The 16,397-nt window shown below is 41.6% G+C and overlaps 2 protein-coding genes across 19 annotated transcripts in view; one reads left to right on the forward strand and one right to left on the reverse strand.

The window, feature by feature from the left end:
- Positions 1–5,437, forward strand: part of ZZZ3 (zinc finger ZZ-type containing 3) — a 46,280-nt gene extending 40,843 nt beyond the window's left edge. For all 18 annotated transcript variants that reach the window (XM_083620916.1, XM_083620930.1, XM_083620933.1 and 15 more), the window contains 4 exons: positions 430–582; positions 2,538–2,672; positions 3,644–3,744; positions 4,084–5,437. In XM_083620916.1, coding sequence (XP_083477042.1) covers positions 430–582; positions 2,538–2,672; positions 3,644–3,744; positions 4,084–4,228 — 534 coding nt within the window. In that variant the 3' untranslated portion in view covers positions 4,229–5,437. The remainder of the gene's footprint in view (positions 1–429; positions 583–2,537; positions 2,673–3,643; positions 3,745–4,083) is intronic.
- Positions 5,438–7,350: 1,913 nt separating this feature from the next.
- The window catches only part of AK5 (adenylate kinase 5), a 91,200-nt gene continuing 82,153 nt past the window's right edge, over positions 7,351–16,397 (reverse strand). Inside the window, exons 11-14 of the mRNA XM_083621018.1 lie at positions 14,993–15,156; positions 14,068–14,184; positions 10,076–10,267; positions 7,351–8,966 (exon numbers count right to left, since the gene is read on the reverse strand). Of these exons, the coding sequence (XP_083477144.1) occupies positions 8,865–8,966; positions 10,076–10,267; positions 14,068–14,184; positions 14,993–15,156 (575 nt within the window). The 3' untranslated portion in view covers positions 7,351–8,864. The remainder of the gene's footprint in view (positions 8,967–10,075; positions 10,268–14,067; positions 14,185–14,992; positions 15,157–16,397) is intronic.

Genomic DNA, 16,397 nt, shown 5'->3' on the forward strand with positions numbered 1-16,397 from the left:
AAAAGTTGCAGGAAGAAAGGACAGCGCTGACCGGCAACAGCAATGCGGCTTCACTTCGCTGTTTGCGCAACGACCCACAGCGCCGCTACCCCCTCCGCGATCCGGAGCCCCTTACGGGGTCCCTTCAACGTTTTGGGGGCTGCTTCTGGCGCCCGCCGGGTCCCGAGACCACAGGCTTCTGCCACCTGTGGTTTTCCTGGATGGGTCTCCGCTTCGCCGTAGCGGACGACCCGTTTACAGCGGAGCTCCCTTCTCCTTACTCGGAGAAGGCAGCCATTACCGGTCGCGCCGCCTCCGGAAGTCCTGGTGGCTAACGCTGTTTGTATACAGCTTCCCAAACCAATGGTGAGAACACATTAGATACTGTTAAAATGTTACGATGGTGGTTTCTTAATACCATTTCATAGATGGTGTGTTCTTCTGTTGTAGTCCTCCAGTAGAAGGCAACATCCTCTGAATAAACATCTCTTCAAGCCCTCAACTTTCATGACATCCCATGAACCTCCCGTGTATATGGACGAAGATGATGACAGATCAAGTTTTCATAGTCATTTAGGCAATGCAGCAGAGGAGGAATCATCGGTATATTTTTTATTCTAAGTAGATGATTATGCATGAAGGTGCTGAGAGTTAAGACAGCTCAAGGAATGCCTGTGTTGAGTAAAGGAAACTCTTCAATATAATAGCAACAGGTTTTCGGTGCCAAAAGTGTTGGGTAAAGGTGTATCTGTTTATTTTTCCTTTCCTTTCCAAACCCCTATGCGAGAGCTGAAAATACTTCTGCTTTAATCTTCAGCATCTTGGTACATTTCTTATGTGATTATTATTATTTAACAGACAAGGACAGATCTTCTTTGTACATGCAGGTCCTGCTATCTGCCCACCCGCTATGTGAAAATTCAGTTATCCAAACATAAAGAATTATGCCCAAACCTTGCTATACACACTACAGATTCAGATATCCAGACAGATGGAGTTTGCCTACTTCCTTACTTGTTTTTTGGGAAGAAACCATGCAGGGAGGAAGTGGGGAGATAAATCAGGGAGCAGGAGGGAGTGGACAAACCAGTTTTCCTTTTGTCTCTCTCTTGCTGGTTGGCTGCAGCCATTTCAGGAAGAAACTATGGAGGGAGTGGGAGAGAGATCAGATAAATCACAGATTAGAAACGTTCCCATAGAAATCATTAGAAATTGTACTCATTTTGTGAACGCTTGCCAAATGAATGATTTCCAGAGAATTCATTGTGGTTGGTAAGCAGGATAACTCAGCGTTACAGCTTTGAATTCACATCCCTCAGATACAGCTCTATAATTATAAGATGACATTGATTTTACTGTGAGGATAGCCTACAGTGATTCTGTGGCATGCAAGTGTAAGCAGTAGTCAGATAAAGAAATTTATCTTCCACAACTTCTCAGCTTGGAAATGGTTAGGTGCAATCTTTCCAGCTTGACCAGGCACATTGTTTTCATTCATGGCATTAGTTTATTTTCTGTCTGGATGTTCTGCTTCTATAAGAAAAAAGAGAACTAGGCCATTGCCGTAGTCCTAGGGCCACTTTAGTCCAACCATTCTGCTTTACCCCACCCTCGTGAGGAGCCAGAGGAGGCCTTCCACTTCCCTCACAGGTAGTGTCTCCTGCACGTACCTTCCACAGCATCTCCAAGGCTGTGATCCTCTGTGCACTTTCTTGGGAGATAGTCCCATTGAACTCTGCCATCGGGGAGAACAAAGTGTGTTGTTTCTCAGGGCTCTCTCAGCAAGACAGGTGGCTTTTTTCAGAACATTACTTTTCTGCTTTATCCTCTTTTCTTCTACTGCTGTTCTTACTTCCCATGCATTTGTACATCCTGGACTACTTTTTATTTTGTAATAGGCAGCTTTGGTCAGAGATTGTCCTGCCTACCCTGGGAAGGGAACATAGAACAGGAGGCTGAAGAAAGCCACACAAATCCAAGTTTAATGTGATTTTGTTTTATGAGACATCTTGAGGGCTTTTAAAGGCAAAAGGCAGAGTAAAAATAAATCTCATAAACGTTCTCCTATTCTGCACCTCAGATTGTAAAACTGCATTGAAGGATTTTGTTTGCTAGGTTTATCTTCAGTGAAAACAAATCTGTTCCCTATCACATTTCAAAGATTACATTAGAAGTCATGCAATACCCTATTAGAATTTTTCATTCTGTCTTGGTTGCATCTCTGCCTTCAGGGGACATTCTGTTTCTTCCTGTCTCAATAGTTCTTCAAAGCTGTCCAGCCACATTTCTCTCCTATTCCTAGCTATCAAAGTGTTTTTAGAGCTGATGAATGAATCCGATAACTTAAAAATCAAGCTCATGTTAATTTTTAAGAGGGAGAGGGGGAAATGTCTTTTCAGTAATGAAGCCATTCTAACATTTCTATTCTTAAATTTTGTCTTAGAGAGCAAAAACTCACAAAAATCCTATTTTCCTTTAGCATTTGTGGATCTGCTTAAACGGTTTGGATTCTTAATATTATTCATTCTCTCCCCCCTCCCTCCCTCCCTCTTTAACAGGATGAAGAAAGTATCCCTGTAGCATATCGAGAATTACCAGAATACAAAGAGCTGCTTGAGCTAAAAAAGCTGAAGAAGCAGAAACTGCAGCACATGCGTGCCGAAAGTGGTTTTGTGCAACACATAGGCTTTAAGGTTAGTAAAGCTGGAGGGTTAAGTGGGAACTTTCCTGCCACTCCTTTAGTCAACTTGGGTGGCAGGGTCATTGGATTAGAACAAGCGTAGTCCATGCAAGATGAGTAAAACTAAAGAGAGATTGAGAGAAATTATAGCTGTTTTGGGGACCTAGCCTTCATGTTAGAAACTGGTTATATCGCACCTAAGACTGTTGTAAGCTGCCCCGGGAACTGCTGGTGTAGGGTAGGTAATAAATTTCATTATTATTACAATTATTTAATCTTAAGTAAGCTTGCACTGGCAGTGACATTTCCAAAAAAGTTTTCCCCCTTGAACATTGTCAGAGGCGAAACAATGAAGTTCGTAGGTGATCCTGAGCTTTTTGTAGAGCTGGTTACCAATAACTATAGTAGTTGCATTGCAACCTAGCTCATAATTCTGAAAGGGGAGATGTTATAGAAAACTGTTTATGATGCAAACTAGCTCTTAGGCAGCAGTTTAGCATCAACTGCGGGTACCCAGGGTGGGTGCACGCCAGGTTGCGGTGTGTGTGTGTGCCAGCCTCGCCCCACACTGCCAGAGCGACCCCCACTGGAGCAAAGCAGGGCTGCACTGAGTCACCTGTCCGCCCGTGCAGGGGGGAGCCCTGCCAGCCGATGTGGCCTTGGTGGGCAGAGAGGGGCACTGGGTTGGGCTGTGCTGGGGGTGCCTGCATGGTCACGCCTGGTTCATGCTGCCTCAGAAATTGTGCTCATGGACTCCCTGGCACACACAAACCCCTATGCTACAGCCCTGGCTCTTAGGCACAGCAACTTATTTCCTCTCTCAGCCAGTTATATTCTCCTGTGTGTTCTTTCAGTATTGAGGGCGAGAAAATATTCCTTAAATCACAACTTTTGATGCCCTCTGTAATCTGTAGAGACTTACATTTTTGGAAATTGCTTTTGGAAATGGTTTTCCCGAGTGTTCTCTCCTGAATCTGTTTTCAGTGCGATAACTGTGGAATCGATCCCATTCAAGGCATTCGGTGGCACTGCCGAGACTGCCCTCCAGAAATGTCTTTGGATTTCTGTGATTCTTGTTCTGACTGGTAAGCAACATGCATCTATGACAATTACTAACAATAAACTTAAGACGGAAATCCGATGCATGCTTTTCTCAGTGGGTCTTGATCTCTGAGTAGAGGACTAAAATCACATGTAATTTCTCCCCCTCCCCCAATTTAAATCATGATATGAAATGCATATCAGAAAGTTATATAAATTTGCTGAGGATAAAATACTGTATGCATCGGGTATAATTATGATATTTTGTAGGGCATTTTTGACAAATGTTTAGTGTGAGAATTTTTGACAAATGGAATACACCCATGGATTTCTTTGTGCGGAATTTCATACTTATCAAATAATGCTTCTTCCTTTTATTTCAGTCTGCATGAAACAGACATTCACAAGGAAAGTCACCGATTGGAGCCTATGTACAGAGCAGAAATGTTCTTAGATAGAGACTACTGTATGTCCCAAGGCCCCACTTATAATTACCTTGACCCCAACTACTTTCCTGCAAATAGATGACATGGAAAGCAAATCTGCAACCTGAAGCTTAGTATCCTCTCTGAAAACCAACCGTGGCACTGTTGGCGATTCTGTGTCCACCTTGGGAAGACGTTTGCTTTCCCAGGAATGTCATCCTCAGCATGAGAGCGTCCTGAGTGCCCTCATCAAAATCCTGCTCTCTGACCTGTCATGATACTAGATAACTGAACAGAGGTTGAACATTCCTAGTGTGCGGAAAGCTTTTGGGGGAGATTTTCTTTTCACTGTGTTAGTTTGGGGGGGCGGGGGGGGTGTAAGTTGGTTTAATCTGAAGAGAGGAGTTGCAAAAGTGTGGCCGGAAACGAAAGCACACATTAAGGTTAGTCATTTCCAAAGAACTTGACTACTAGGAGATGCAGAGATGATGAAGTGCGTACATTAAAAAACAGTTAAGTAGTTTGCAGTTTTGTTGTGAAAATAGTTTGCAGCACAGAAAACTGACTTCTTTAGGCAGAGTTTTAACCTAAGACAGTGTTTGCATCTAGAACGTACTATTCTTAAAACAATCACTGTCTCTGTGATGGTCGGTAATAGGCCTTTATAAAATTGGAGCTGCTTAATCAAGTTGATGTTTCTTTACTTTCATTTCATTTCCTTTTTTTCTTTTTACCACAACAAAATTTTATTTACCAACAGTGAAGCACTACAGGAGGCAACAGTGGCACTGCTTTCTTAACCAGCTCATGGTGTGTGAATATTATAAAATTGTCACGCAAATATATTTTTAAATGTAATGTTATATAAAATGACCATGTGATGTGTACAAAAATATGGTGAAAAGTGCCAGTGGTAGTAACTGTGTAAAAGTCTCTAATACCCAACATTAACTCTTATAAAGTAAAATACACAGCCTTCTGCCTCTGTATTTGGAGTTGTTAATGCAACTCATCAAAGAAAACTGCCTAATATAAATCATATATGGGAATAATTTTCCTCTTTTGTAGTATGCACAAGATCCATGAAAGATTGTATTTTTATTACTATTTAAACAAGTGATTAAATTTAGCCTGAGCAGTGAGCAAGGGTTCACATGCATTCTTTTATACTGCTGGATTTTGTTGTGCATCATTTAAAGCATTTTGTATGTTTCTTCTTATCTGTGTATACAGTATGTTCTTAAATAATGTTCAATTGTCAGGAGAACTGTGAGAAATAAACTATGTGGATACAGTCTGTTTATATATAGAATGCTTACTGTGACTTTTTTTTGAGGTTTGACTATTGAACCGACATTCAGAATTGAAAATATAATTTAGCTCTTAAACTCAAGGGGCATATGATCCCCTTAAGGGGCTCAGTGTAGCCTTTGCCCAGCTATTTACTCAGCCTCTTCAAAGATTATGCACAAATACCCTGATCCTGGCACACACCCGTTCTGAGCCGTGTTTGTTCCCACTTGCAGATAGACCTTTTGCGCATGTGCTACTCTATTCACTTTGATGGAGGATGTAGGTTTGCACATGTGTTAATGTTCATGCACAGCTGTATACTTTTAAAATGAATGGAGCAGCGCATTGGGGTGCATGTCGGAATTACCGTGTCTTTAAGAAACCACTGGATTGGATTGACTACATGGGAGAAGGTATCAAGCAAATAAGTAATATTTCCATGTAGCTTCTCTATGGCTATGATGCAGTCGTTCCCCCCAGTATTATAATTGCAGAGTAAAAAGGAAAAGCATTTTGGTACGCTTTATTAGCCTAAATATAGCAATGATCGAAAAAGCTTTGTAATATTTGTTACATATTTTTAGCTAATATATCATTTTGACATGTATAACTTGTGATTCAGAAATAATGATTATTTTAACTGTAATAGATTTCCACTTGCTTAAAAAAAACTTGAATTTTCAGAATGACTTCGAGTACATGTTTAACTTAAATATGGCAGTAAATAACTAACAAAGAATTGGCTGGTGCATTTGATAGCAGTTTTGATTTGTTTATTCACAGTGTTAATTTTCACAGTGTTTGTTAGGTGTAATCACTCTTTGTTAGAGGAGCTTGAGCATTTTTTTAATATATTGAGTAGATGATGCAGTACCGTTTCTAATGACTGAGCAGTATAACACATCGTCTGTAAGCATATCTCATTCTTTGAGAAATTTAATAAACCAAAATATATATAACGGAAAAGAATACACCTGATGTATTTCACTTTTCTCTTTAACAAAAGCAAAGGCAAATTGCTTTGGGAAAGACAAATAACTAATGCAAATATAAATTATGTTTTTTTTACATATGCAAATGGTGTAACCCATCAGCCTTGATAATTCTTTTACACTGCAACATTCGAAGTTTGTGATGTGGGGGCAATCCGTTGCCATACCAGCCGTGACATTCAGAAAAGGGATTGGTTCTGTAAGCCACCACACTGAGCAGGTGTTCTGTAAGCAAGGCAGCCAATTTGATGTTGGACCCATCCTAATACACTTCCTGTGGGATTCTATTTGTGCCAAACACAGCTGGGGAAAACTAATAGGCGAAACACAACTGAATCTCTTATTTGATCTTTTGTTTTAATTAAATAATTGGTTTATTTGTTACATCACCCGTTTTCTAAGAAGCCCGAGTACATGCTCAAATTGCATATTACAGAAAGTCTAAGCCAGCAGCATACCCATCAAAGCCACATAGAATAGGTAGTTAACCTTCGTCTAAGTTTGTTTGGATGATCTTGATAGATTTTAAAATCAGCTTTTTTGGGGGGTGGGGGGGGCTAAGTTTCTGACTATATTTTTCCTGATAATCCAGAAGTAACAAACTTTGTGTACATTGAAAGTTTATGAAAGATAAAATGAAACCAAGATAAGGGTGGCCTATTTTGGAATTTTAAAACCTTGTGGTCATTTCCCCAAACTTTGATAAGTAGCGGAGATCAATGTGCAAATCAATGTTTTACGTGAGTTTCTTCAAATTTGCGATGAAGTTTAGTGCTGTGCTTCCTTATATGTCCTGACAAACTGCTCCCACATGCCTGACTTGTTCCCACAGCAGTTGCCATAATACTGCATTAATAAAAATTCCGGAAAACATTTGTAAAAGGGCTCAAACAATCAGGAACATCCACAGTTGCAGGGAAAAGAAAAGTGCACTTGATAGTTCAGAGAGTAGCAAGCTGTTTATTGTGCAAATTTAAAGCAAGTTGAAAAATGCAGAAGGATCTGCAGATAATGAAGTAATAATATTTAAAACCCTCTCTGGATGGTTGCTTTTGTTTAATGAAACCAAAAGTGCAAAGTAAAAATTATTACTCCTAGCGTTTGTCCATACATTTTATTTGTTTTACATCTTCAGTACAAGAAAAGTAGCTTGAAAAATACAAATCTGCTTCAAAATGCAACTGTTGACAGAGATGAATCATGCAAGAAGAAATAGTAGATGGTCCAGGAGAAGGTAGGAGCCAATTCTGAAGAAATCAAATATGTTTTTATCTTGTTCAGAAAATCTCAGCATTTTTACTTATTTGTGAAATCAATTTTACTTGTGTCCAGAGATACCTTGTCTTGAGTGGAAAAGTACTTCTACTTATGCAAGGCACCCCTACCAACATCCTCTAATTTCCCTGAGCCCCTATGTCTCATCCTGTACCAGGAGTCAATTTTAGGCTGTGCAGGGGTTTTTAGTGAGGAGGGGGAGCCAGGGGAGCATCACTGCATCAGTGGCATTCTGCCCAATCTTCTTTGGCTCAACCCATTGTGTTTTGTGCAAAGACTGTGCTTGCCGATTTATAAACACAGGCTGAGTAAAGCACATCTCTTTCACATGTTCCTCAGGCAATGAAAGACCTAAAATTGAGATTTACAGTTGAAATACTTGTCAGACAACAGAAAACAACATGTACTGATGTGATGCCCCCATATTCTTTAAAGGGTGCATGTTAGCTATCTTAACATATGTATTTTGACACTCAAATACTATAAGTGCTTATACATTAAGTGCACCAGCAATATTTGGCACTGGTTTGTTGTTGTTTTAACCAGACCGCAATGTCCTTACATTATCACATTTAAGTACATAGGCTGTTTGTACCCATTTTGGTGTTGACACAGCAGCTGATCCCATAATCATATTTGTTAACTGCTTAACATTTTACTTACTACATTGTATAATAAGATACCACTTTTTCAGAAGATTTCTTAACTTCTGCTGCTTTGTGTTAATGACTGCAACTCAACTGCAGGCATGTTCCGCCAGTAAGATAAAATGTCAGAAAACAGATTTTTTCAAGCATTATAAGAAAAAAAAGCAAGCTTAAATAGTCTCAGAATTGAGCTGTTCATTTACAGAAACAAAACATTTCTGTCAGTTCTGCTGACTGTCAGTTAACTGGAAACTCAGATGCTGTATAGTATACCAGGCAATAGTGAAATGCAAGACATGATTTCTAGGAATTAGAGTTGTTGTTTACCATGCTGCTTTTTAACCTGCAAAGTGCAAACCGTATGATAGACAACATACAGTACTTGAATGTTACTGTACTGTATGGGTTATACAGATTTGAATTTTTTTTACAAAGTTTACAATATGCACTAATCTTTCAAGGCAGCAGCTGTGGCTTTAGACAGCATTTTTGATGACCACCGACTGTGCATATGAGATAGAAAGCGTTGCAATTACACGGAAAGAGATGATGCCGTTCCTTCCTTTTTCAGAAAAGCATCGACAGAAGCACATGCTTCAAGGAAAACCTCTTCTGGTGTCCCTTCTGCATTTATCTGTTAAAAAAAGGAGATTTTATGCATCAGATAGTTGAACCTCAAAAAGAAAACCATTCTGGTATTCTATAATTATTCCCTCCGATGCAAATTCAGGAGGTGAGTGCCTACAGGATTAGTCAAAATGCTGCTGAGAAGCAGCACCATGCTTGAGATAACCTTCAGTTCTGTTGAAGTACAAAAATCCTAAGGGCAAAAACAAAACAGCCTGAAGATGAATGAGCATGCTCAGTAGCCGCGAGATGCCCTGTGGGCTAGAAAATAAAGCTTGCTTTCCTGGTTTTTATTTTTAGTTAAGTTTTATGAAATTCATTTCAGGATAGAATGTGTGTGTGTGACCTTTTTGAATAGTCCTGCAATAGGGCATTATTCAGTGCTTTAGTTAAACAGTGCAGTTGAGTATATTAAGTACTGAGCTATTTAACAGGCCACAGAGCCATTTTCAAGATTTTCTTAAAGCTATGCACAACTTGGAACCAAGTTACCTAAGCGACTGCCTTCCCTTATACTAGAGGTTGGGAGCTACCAAAAAGAAACAAGATGTTTCCTTAAAAAACACACAACAACCACCCTTATTTCTAAAGTGCCCAACACAAAAATCCTGAGACCTAGTTGCTTCTAAGTTGGTGGGCCAGCATGCTTGCAAATGTTACCCGCTTCTGTCATAAAAGAAAAAAAGTTACAGCTATTTCCTCATTTTCTAGTAGTGAAGGGGACTCACTTATGCCTCCGGATCCCAGTGGCTGGGAATCACAAATGAGGAAGATGCTTCTGCACTCAGGGTGCTGCTTGTGAGCTTCCCATAGGCATCTGGCTCGCCAATGTGAGAACAAGATGGGCCTTTGGCCTGATCCCACTGGGTTCTTCATATGCTCTTAGGAACCAGGCAGCCTCCAAAATGCTTTGGATCATGACAAAACTGTTTTCCAAAGTGCCAAACCAATATTCAAACTGAACATTGTGGTTGGTGCATATGCCCTGGTGCAAACCTAGGAGAGGATTATGGCCTCTTGGAAAGCTTACAGCACATGTAAATTAGCTCTTAGCCTTTTGGATGTATTCAGAAGAAGAAGGTACCATAGTCCAGTTCCAAAGCCTAGCCGGTTTACCTTAAACAATGGAATTTTGTTTTCATAATAGGTGATCACAGGCTCCATTTCTTGGTAGTAATTTTGGATGCTTTTCATGATGGCTTCTTCACTGCCATCCGAGCACTGGCTGCTCTGGCTTCTTTTCAGAAGGCGGCTGCTCATTGTCTTAGAGGAGCAGTCCATGCAGAGCATCAAAGATGGTTCGCCAATCTGGAAAAAAAAAGAGAAAATTGACTGAATATAAGAGCTGATCACAGCATAGCATTCTTCCTCATGGGAGTGAGGTCAGAATGTAACATCCACATGGATTTTGTAGGAGAGATTGAGACAGGTGACTCAAGAACAATCTGAACAGGAATTGAGCAGATACTCATCAAATCTGCAGATGACCCCAAACTGGGAGGGGTAGCCAATGCCACAGAAGACACTCAGGATTAAAGATGACTTTAATAGATTGGAGAACTGGGCCAAAACTAACAAATTAAATTTCAATAGGGACAAATGTAAGGTTCTGCACTTAGGCAGCAGGAACCAGTTGCACAAATATGAGATGGGGGCAGCTGGATTGCTAGTACATGTCCTGTGTGAGTGCCTGGAGGCGGTTGGAGGTTGGATGGCGGCTAACAGATTGAGGTTGAATCCTGACAAGACAGAAGTACTGTTCTTGGGGGACAGGAGGCGGGCAGGTGTGGAGGATTCCCTGGTCCTGAATGGGGTAACTGTGCCCCTGAAGGACCAGGGGCGCAGCCTGGGAGTCATTTTGGACTCGCAGCTGTCCATGGAGGCACAGGTTAAATCTGTGTCCAGGGCAGCTGTTTACCAGCTCCATCTGGTACGCAGGCTGAGACCCTATCTGCCTGCGGACTGTCTTGCCAGAGTGGTGCATGCTCTGGTTATCTCCCGCTTGGACTACTGCAATGCGCTCTACGTGGGGCTACCTTTGAAGGTGACCCGGAAACTACAGCTAATCCAGAACGCGGCAGCTAGACTGGTGACTGGAAGCAGCCGCCGAGACCACATAACACCGGTCTTAAAAGACCTACATTGGCTCCCAGTACGTTTCCGAGCACAATTCAAAGGGTTGGTGCTGACCTTTAAAGCCCTAAATGGCCTCGGCCCAGTATACCTAAAGGAGCGTCTCCACCCCCATCGTTCTGCCCGGACACTGAGATCCAGCGCCGAGGGCCTTCTGGCGGTTCCCTCACTGCGAGAAGCCAAGTTACACGGAACCAGGCAGAGGGCCTTCTCGGTAGTGGCGTCCTCCCTGTGGAACGCCCTCCCACCAGATGTCAAAGAGAACAACAACTACCAGACTTTTAGAAGACATCTGAAGGCAGCCCTATTTAGGGAAGCTTTTAATGTTTGATGTATTAGAGGATTTTAATATTTTTTAAATATTTTTTTGGAAGCCGCCCAGAGTGGCTGGGGAAGCCCAGCCAGATGGGCGGGGTACAAATAATAAATTATTATTATTATTATTATTATATATGTGAAAAGGATCTATGGGTCTTAGTAGACCATAAGCTAACATGAATCAACAGTGTTGTGCAGCAGCAAAAAAAGGCTAATGCTATTCTAGGCTGCATCAACAGAAGTATAGTGTCCTGATCAAAGGAAACAGTAGTACCATTCTATTCTGCCTTAGACCCCATCTGGAGTACAAGGTCCAATCTGGGCACCACAATTTAAGAAGGATATTGTCCAGCTGGAATGTGTGCAGAGGAGGGCGACCAAGGTGATAAAGGGTCTGGAAACCAAGCCTTTTGAGGGTGCTGGGTATGTTTAGCCTGGAAAAGAGACTGAGAGGAGATATGATAGCCATCTTCAACTAGCTTACAACTAGCTTAACCCCCTGCCATGTTGTAGACTCCTGTTTGTTTCAAAAGAAGCTTGCCCATTTAGCATTGGAAGCTGGCTGTTTAAGAAAATAATAACTAAAATAGCTAGTGTAGAAGCAGAGACTCTTGAAGCTGCAAAAATGCAACATCTAAATCAGCCCTGAGATGATGTTTTAATGGAAAAACACCTCTCCGTGCAGTGTTATATAGCAGATGATAACATAATTCATTTCATGCACAAGGAGGCACCAGTGTACCAAAAATTAGTCTCTGACCTAGTAAGGAGTTATTCTGACACAATAACACTGTTGGTGTGAACTGAGGAATCAACTATGCCATATTTTAAAATGTTGCATCACAATGACGAGAGAACAATTTAATAATATCCTGGAGGGAGCCGCTTATTTAAGGGGAAGAGGCCATTTTTGCCAAGATGAGGAAGTGAAGCCCATGACTCTTGGTGTTCTAATGACAGGATTAATCTTCAGTACTTTGTACAAAAAGTGCTTTATGACAAGGTAAAAATAATAATAATGCTCTCGTCATTGGTATTGCCTAATTAAAGGATTCAATGAAATCCCGTCAGCGCAGTCTGCATCAGGTGCACAGAGATAAGACTCAAAGGAGCCGCTTGGGGGAGGGAATATGTATGTCGTCATTCCCCTCAACCCATCTCAGCTAATTATTTAGGGTATTTTGAAGTAGCTGGCAAGTAATGTGCTACCTATTGGACAGCTTTAAAAGGGATTAGACAAGGGATTTGTGGAGGATAATGCTATCGGTGCCAGTTATCAGGGAACAAAGTGGGAAGGATACTCAGGTCCTGCTTGCAGGCTTTCCATGGACATCTTGTTTGGCCACTGTGAGACCTGAGGACTGGATCAGAAGGCCCTGATGCTGCAGAGCCATTTTGTTCCAGCTTTCCATCAGCAAAAGGGAAAACTCAAAATGTGAATGGAAAACATGGATCTGTAATGAAATAGCTCAGTGCTTTTTCTCACTGTCTTGTCTATATATTTATATCTGGGTTTCTTCTTTCTTTAAACAATTCTATGGCAAACATAAACTGCACTGCATATGTATCAGTTTCTAAATAGCTTGTATTGGTGCATTCCTAAATAGATATTTTGTGTGCTTTGTCTGCATAAAAAGTGATATGCAATGTGCGAACATTAAACACACGAGTTCAGCAGGCAGAGCTTTTCCTGAAGGGTATCTGCATACTAAGACATCATTTTTATGAATTTCAGCATGTTGCAGAGCAGTACGAGGCACAGGTTCCTTGCTGAAAAAAATTCCTGGCAGCCCTAATTAGAAGATAGGAAAGTGCCTTTTCCTGAACCAGATCATCAGTCTCTCATGCTCAGTATGGTCCCCAGCCATGCTGGGTGGGCTGATGGGAGTTGTAGTCTAAAACATCTGAATGGCACCAGGTTAGGGAAGGCCGATCTACCCAGACTGGCAGTGGCTGTCCAGGGTTTTCAAATGGAAGTGTTCCCCAGACCTACCTAGAGAAGACAAGGATGGAACCTGGAACCTTTTGCATTCCAAGCAAGTGCTCTGCTGTTGAGCTGCAGCCTTTCCCTTCACAATGTGATAATGCTCACATGCTCACCTAGAATATAAGTTTCACCACTCCTCTTCCTCTCCTCGCTTCTTACCCAACCTTATACTGTAAAGGTAAAGGGACCCTTGACCGTTAGGTCCAGTCGCAGACAACTCTGGGGTTGCGGCGCTCATCTTGCTTTATTGGCCGAGGGAGCCGGCGTACAGCTTCCGGGTCATGTGGCCAGCATGACTAAGCCGCTTCTGGCAAACCAGAGCAGCGCACGGAAATGCTGTTTACCTTCCCGCCGGAGCGGTGCCTATTTATCTACTTGCACTTTGACGTGCTTTCGAACTGCTAGGTGGGCAGGAGCTGGGAGCGAGCAACGGGAACTCACCCCGTCGCGGGGATTTGAACCGCCAACCTTCTGATTGGCAAGTCCTAGGCTCTGTGGTTTAACCCACAGTGCCACCTGCGTCCCTACCTTATACTGTACTCAATATTAATGTTTTGTAACAAATGTAATTGATATGTAGGAAAGACTTTACAATCCTGAAAAAAATCAGAATGCACATACTTTTGTAAACCAATAACATATTTAAATAATAATAATAATAAATGTTCACCTGGCTCTCAAACTCTTCTCCTTGCTTCATCTCCTGAGGATAACCATCAATCAGGAACCCATTGGTGCCTCCCATATTGACAAGTATAACTTCTTTCAGGAGATCCGTAACAATATCCTTAATGGAAGAAGATTAAATAATTTTTGTTTAGAAACCACTTTGACACCGCAGTGCTTTGGAGTGAGACACAGACAAAACTCCCAATCCTAGTGCATCATTTCAGGCCCATGTGCTATGCCCCCACCCTTACTGGCTGAGGATGCGCCAACATCCTCATTGCACATTTTCTCAGGAAGTAAAATGCATAGTTACTGAACTACTGGATTTTAAAAAATAATCTCATCATAGTCAGAGCTGGATTAACAGCTGACTCAGCATGGGACCTTTGTAAATATAGTATGCCGAGAAAGCTTCTAAAATAGCCTAAATCAGTGTGAGGGAGGCAAAAAAGCCTATGATGCCTTGAAGTAAGCATGCTTTTTGTGCCATATTGTGGTTGAATTTTAGGGTGCCAAAGGAATCTTTGGCTAGTAACAAATGATCTTCTGAAATGTGTGAAATACTTATTCCAGTAGCAGAGAATGTGGTGGGGCTGAATCTCTTGCCTACTTGACTACTGCACAGTCAGATGAAGATGGGGAGAAGCAAGGCAGCAACAAGGTCAATGTGGTGTAAGCACACTGGGAAAGCCAATCCAGTGTTCCATTCTACATTTGCATTGTCACTATTGCCCCTGCTCCTCCCTGTCTCTGTGACTTGGGCAGAGGGAGGTCAAGTAAATGGCCCAGCCCCACTGCACAATCCATTCCTGACATCCTTTCAAACAGCTGGCAGTCATAACTGCACTAAATGTTCTTTCCTTCTTTGGGTTTTGTGTCTGTCAGATTCTCTGTCAGACACATCACATCTCCGGATCACAGCTTACCCCTGGTACAAGTTTGCCGCTTTCCAGGTTATCTCTGATGATCCTGCTCCTTTCTGATAATGATGACATTTCACGCTGGATGAGACCATCCGTCGACAGATGCAAAAATCCATACTTCTGTGCTAATTTCTCGCACTGGGTTCCTTTACCAGAGCCTGGGCCTCCTTTGTGAGCAAGCACAAGTTCTTAAGTTTGAGACACATCAACCCAATTCATCATGAGACAGATCAGCAAACAACAAGATGCTGCAAAATGGCGTTTGGAGTAGTGGAATAAAGCTCTCCTGAATTGCTGAACCGCTGAAGCCCATCAACCTTTTTTTAAAAAATTAAAACTATACCAGTGCCCCAAACAATATCTAAGTAGAGGTCCCTAGAGCAGGCTTGTAAACAGCCACTTGCCTGACTGTAAGAAATAAGACTAGCTGACAGGCAAGCACTTTTGTAAACTTGATGACAATGAGACAAGTTTTTCTTCCCTTTCTTCCCCTATCTCACCCTTAACACACCCAGGCTGTTGACAGATGCCAAATAATAGTAACCTTTTAAAACCTATCTGCAAAGCTGCCTTAGTTTTGATACTAATCTGCCGCTATCACTGTTTTCGTCAGCTGCGTCAAGTATTGCTGCTGCAGGTGAGTCCCAGTAAACAGCCTGATACACTGCTCAGAGCAGGGACAACAAGGAAAAAACACGACATGCATTACTGACTCAACCCAGTGAGAATGTGTGTGAGTGCACATCTAGACACAAATAGGGCTTTAAAAAAGGGTGTTTGGCTTGGCAGGAGGTTGCTGCTAAGGACAGCTCAGTTTTGTTAGTTTTAACATCCTTTTTTACAACTAGAATGATGTGAGCTGTGGATCTTTCGTTAGCTCTCTTCACATGACCTGTTGAATGGATTCCACAATGTGGGTTTAACATTTGTGTTCTTAGTATTGGATGTTGTTAACCGACTTTTGATGTGTTTAAACAGCTAATTGTCAAACTTTAAACTGCGTCATAATTTGTATTTACTTTAGCTATTGTTTTTAAATTGTCCGTTTATTGTGCATCTCTTGTGAGCACAATGTGTTTGTGGGAAATGTGGAACATAAATAAAATGACTATGATTCTTATGACAGCTCCTCCGGCCTCCCACCCATTGGGTGACAGAAGAAGAGACTAGTGGCCCGGAGGCAGCCAGTCACCATGGGCTCATTCAAGCTGCGGAAACAAAGCCCTGCCAGATTTATGTAACTCTCTATGGTACCTCAATTCTCGTCTCTGGAGAAACACATCTACTCAGTAATCACCATGAGCAAAATTATTGCATATGTCAGTTTTTACAATGTTCCAGCAGAGGAGAGATTACTGTCTTTTATACATTTACTTGTAATAAATCACAGACACACTTCTATAAATAC

The sequence above is a fragment of the Podarcis filfolensis genome (assembly GCF_964270895.1).
Source record: "Podarcis filfolensis genome assembly, chromosome: 6".
In the NCBI taxonomy this organism is placed as follows: domain Eukaryota; kingdom Metazoa; phylum Chordata; class Lepidosauria; order Squamata; family Lacertidae; genus Podarcis; species Podarcis filfolensis.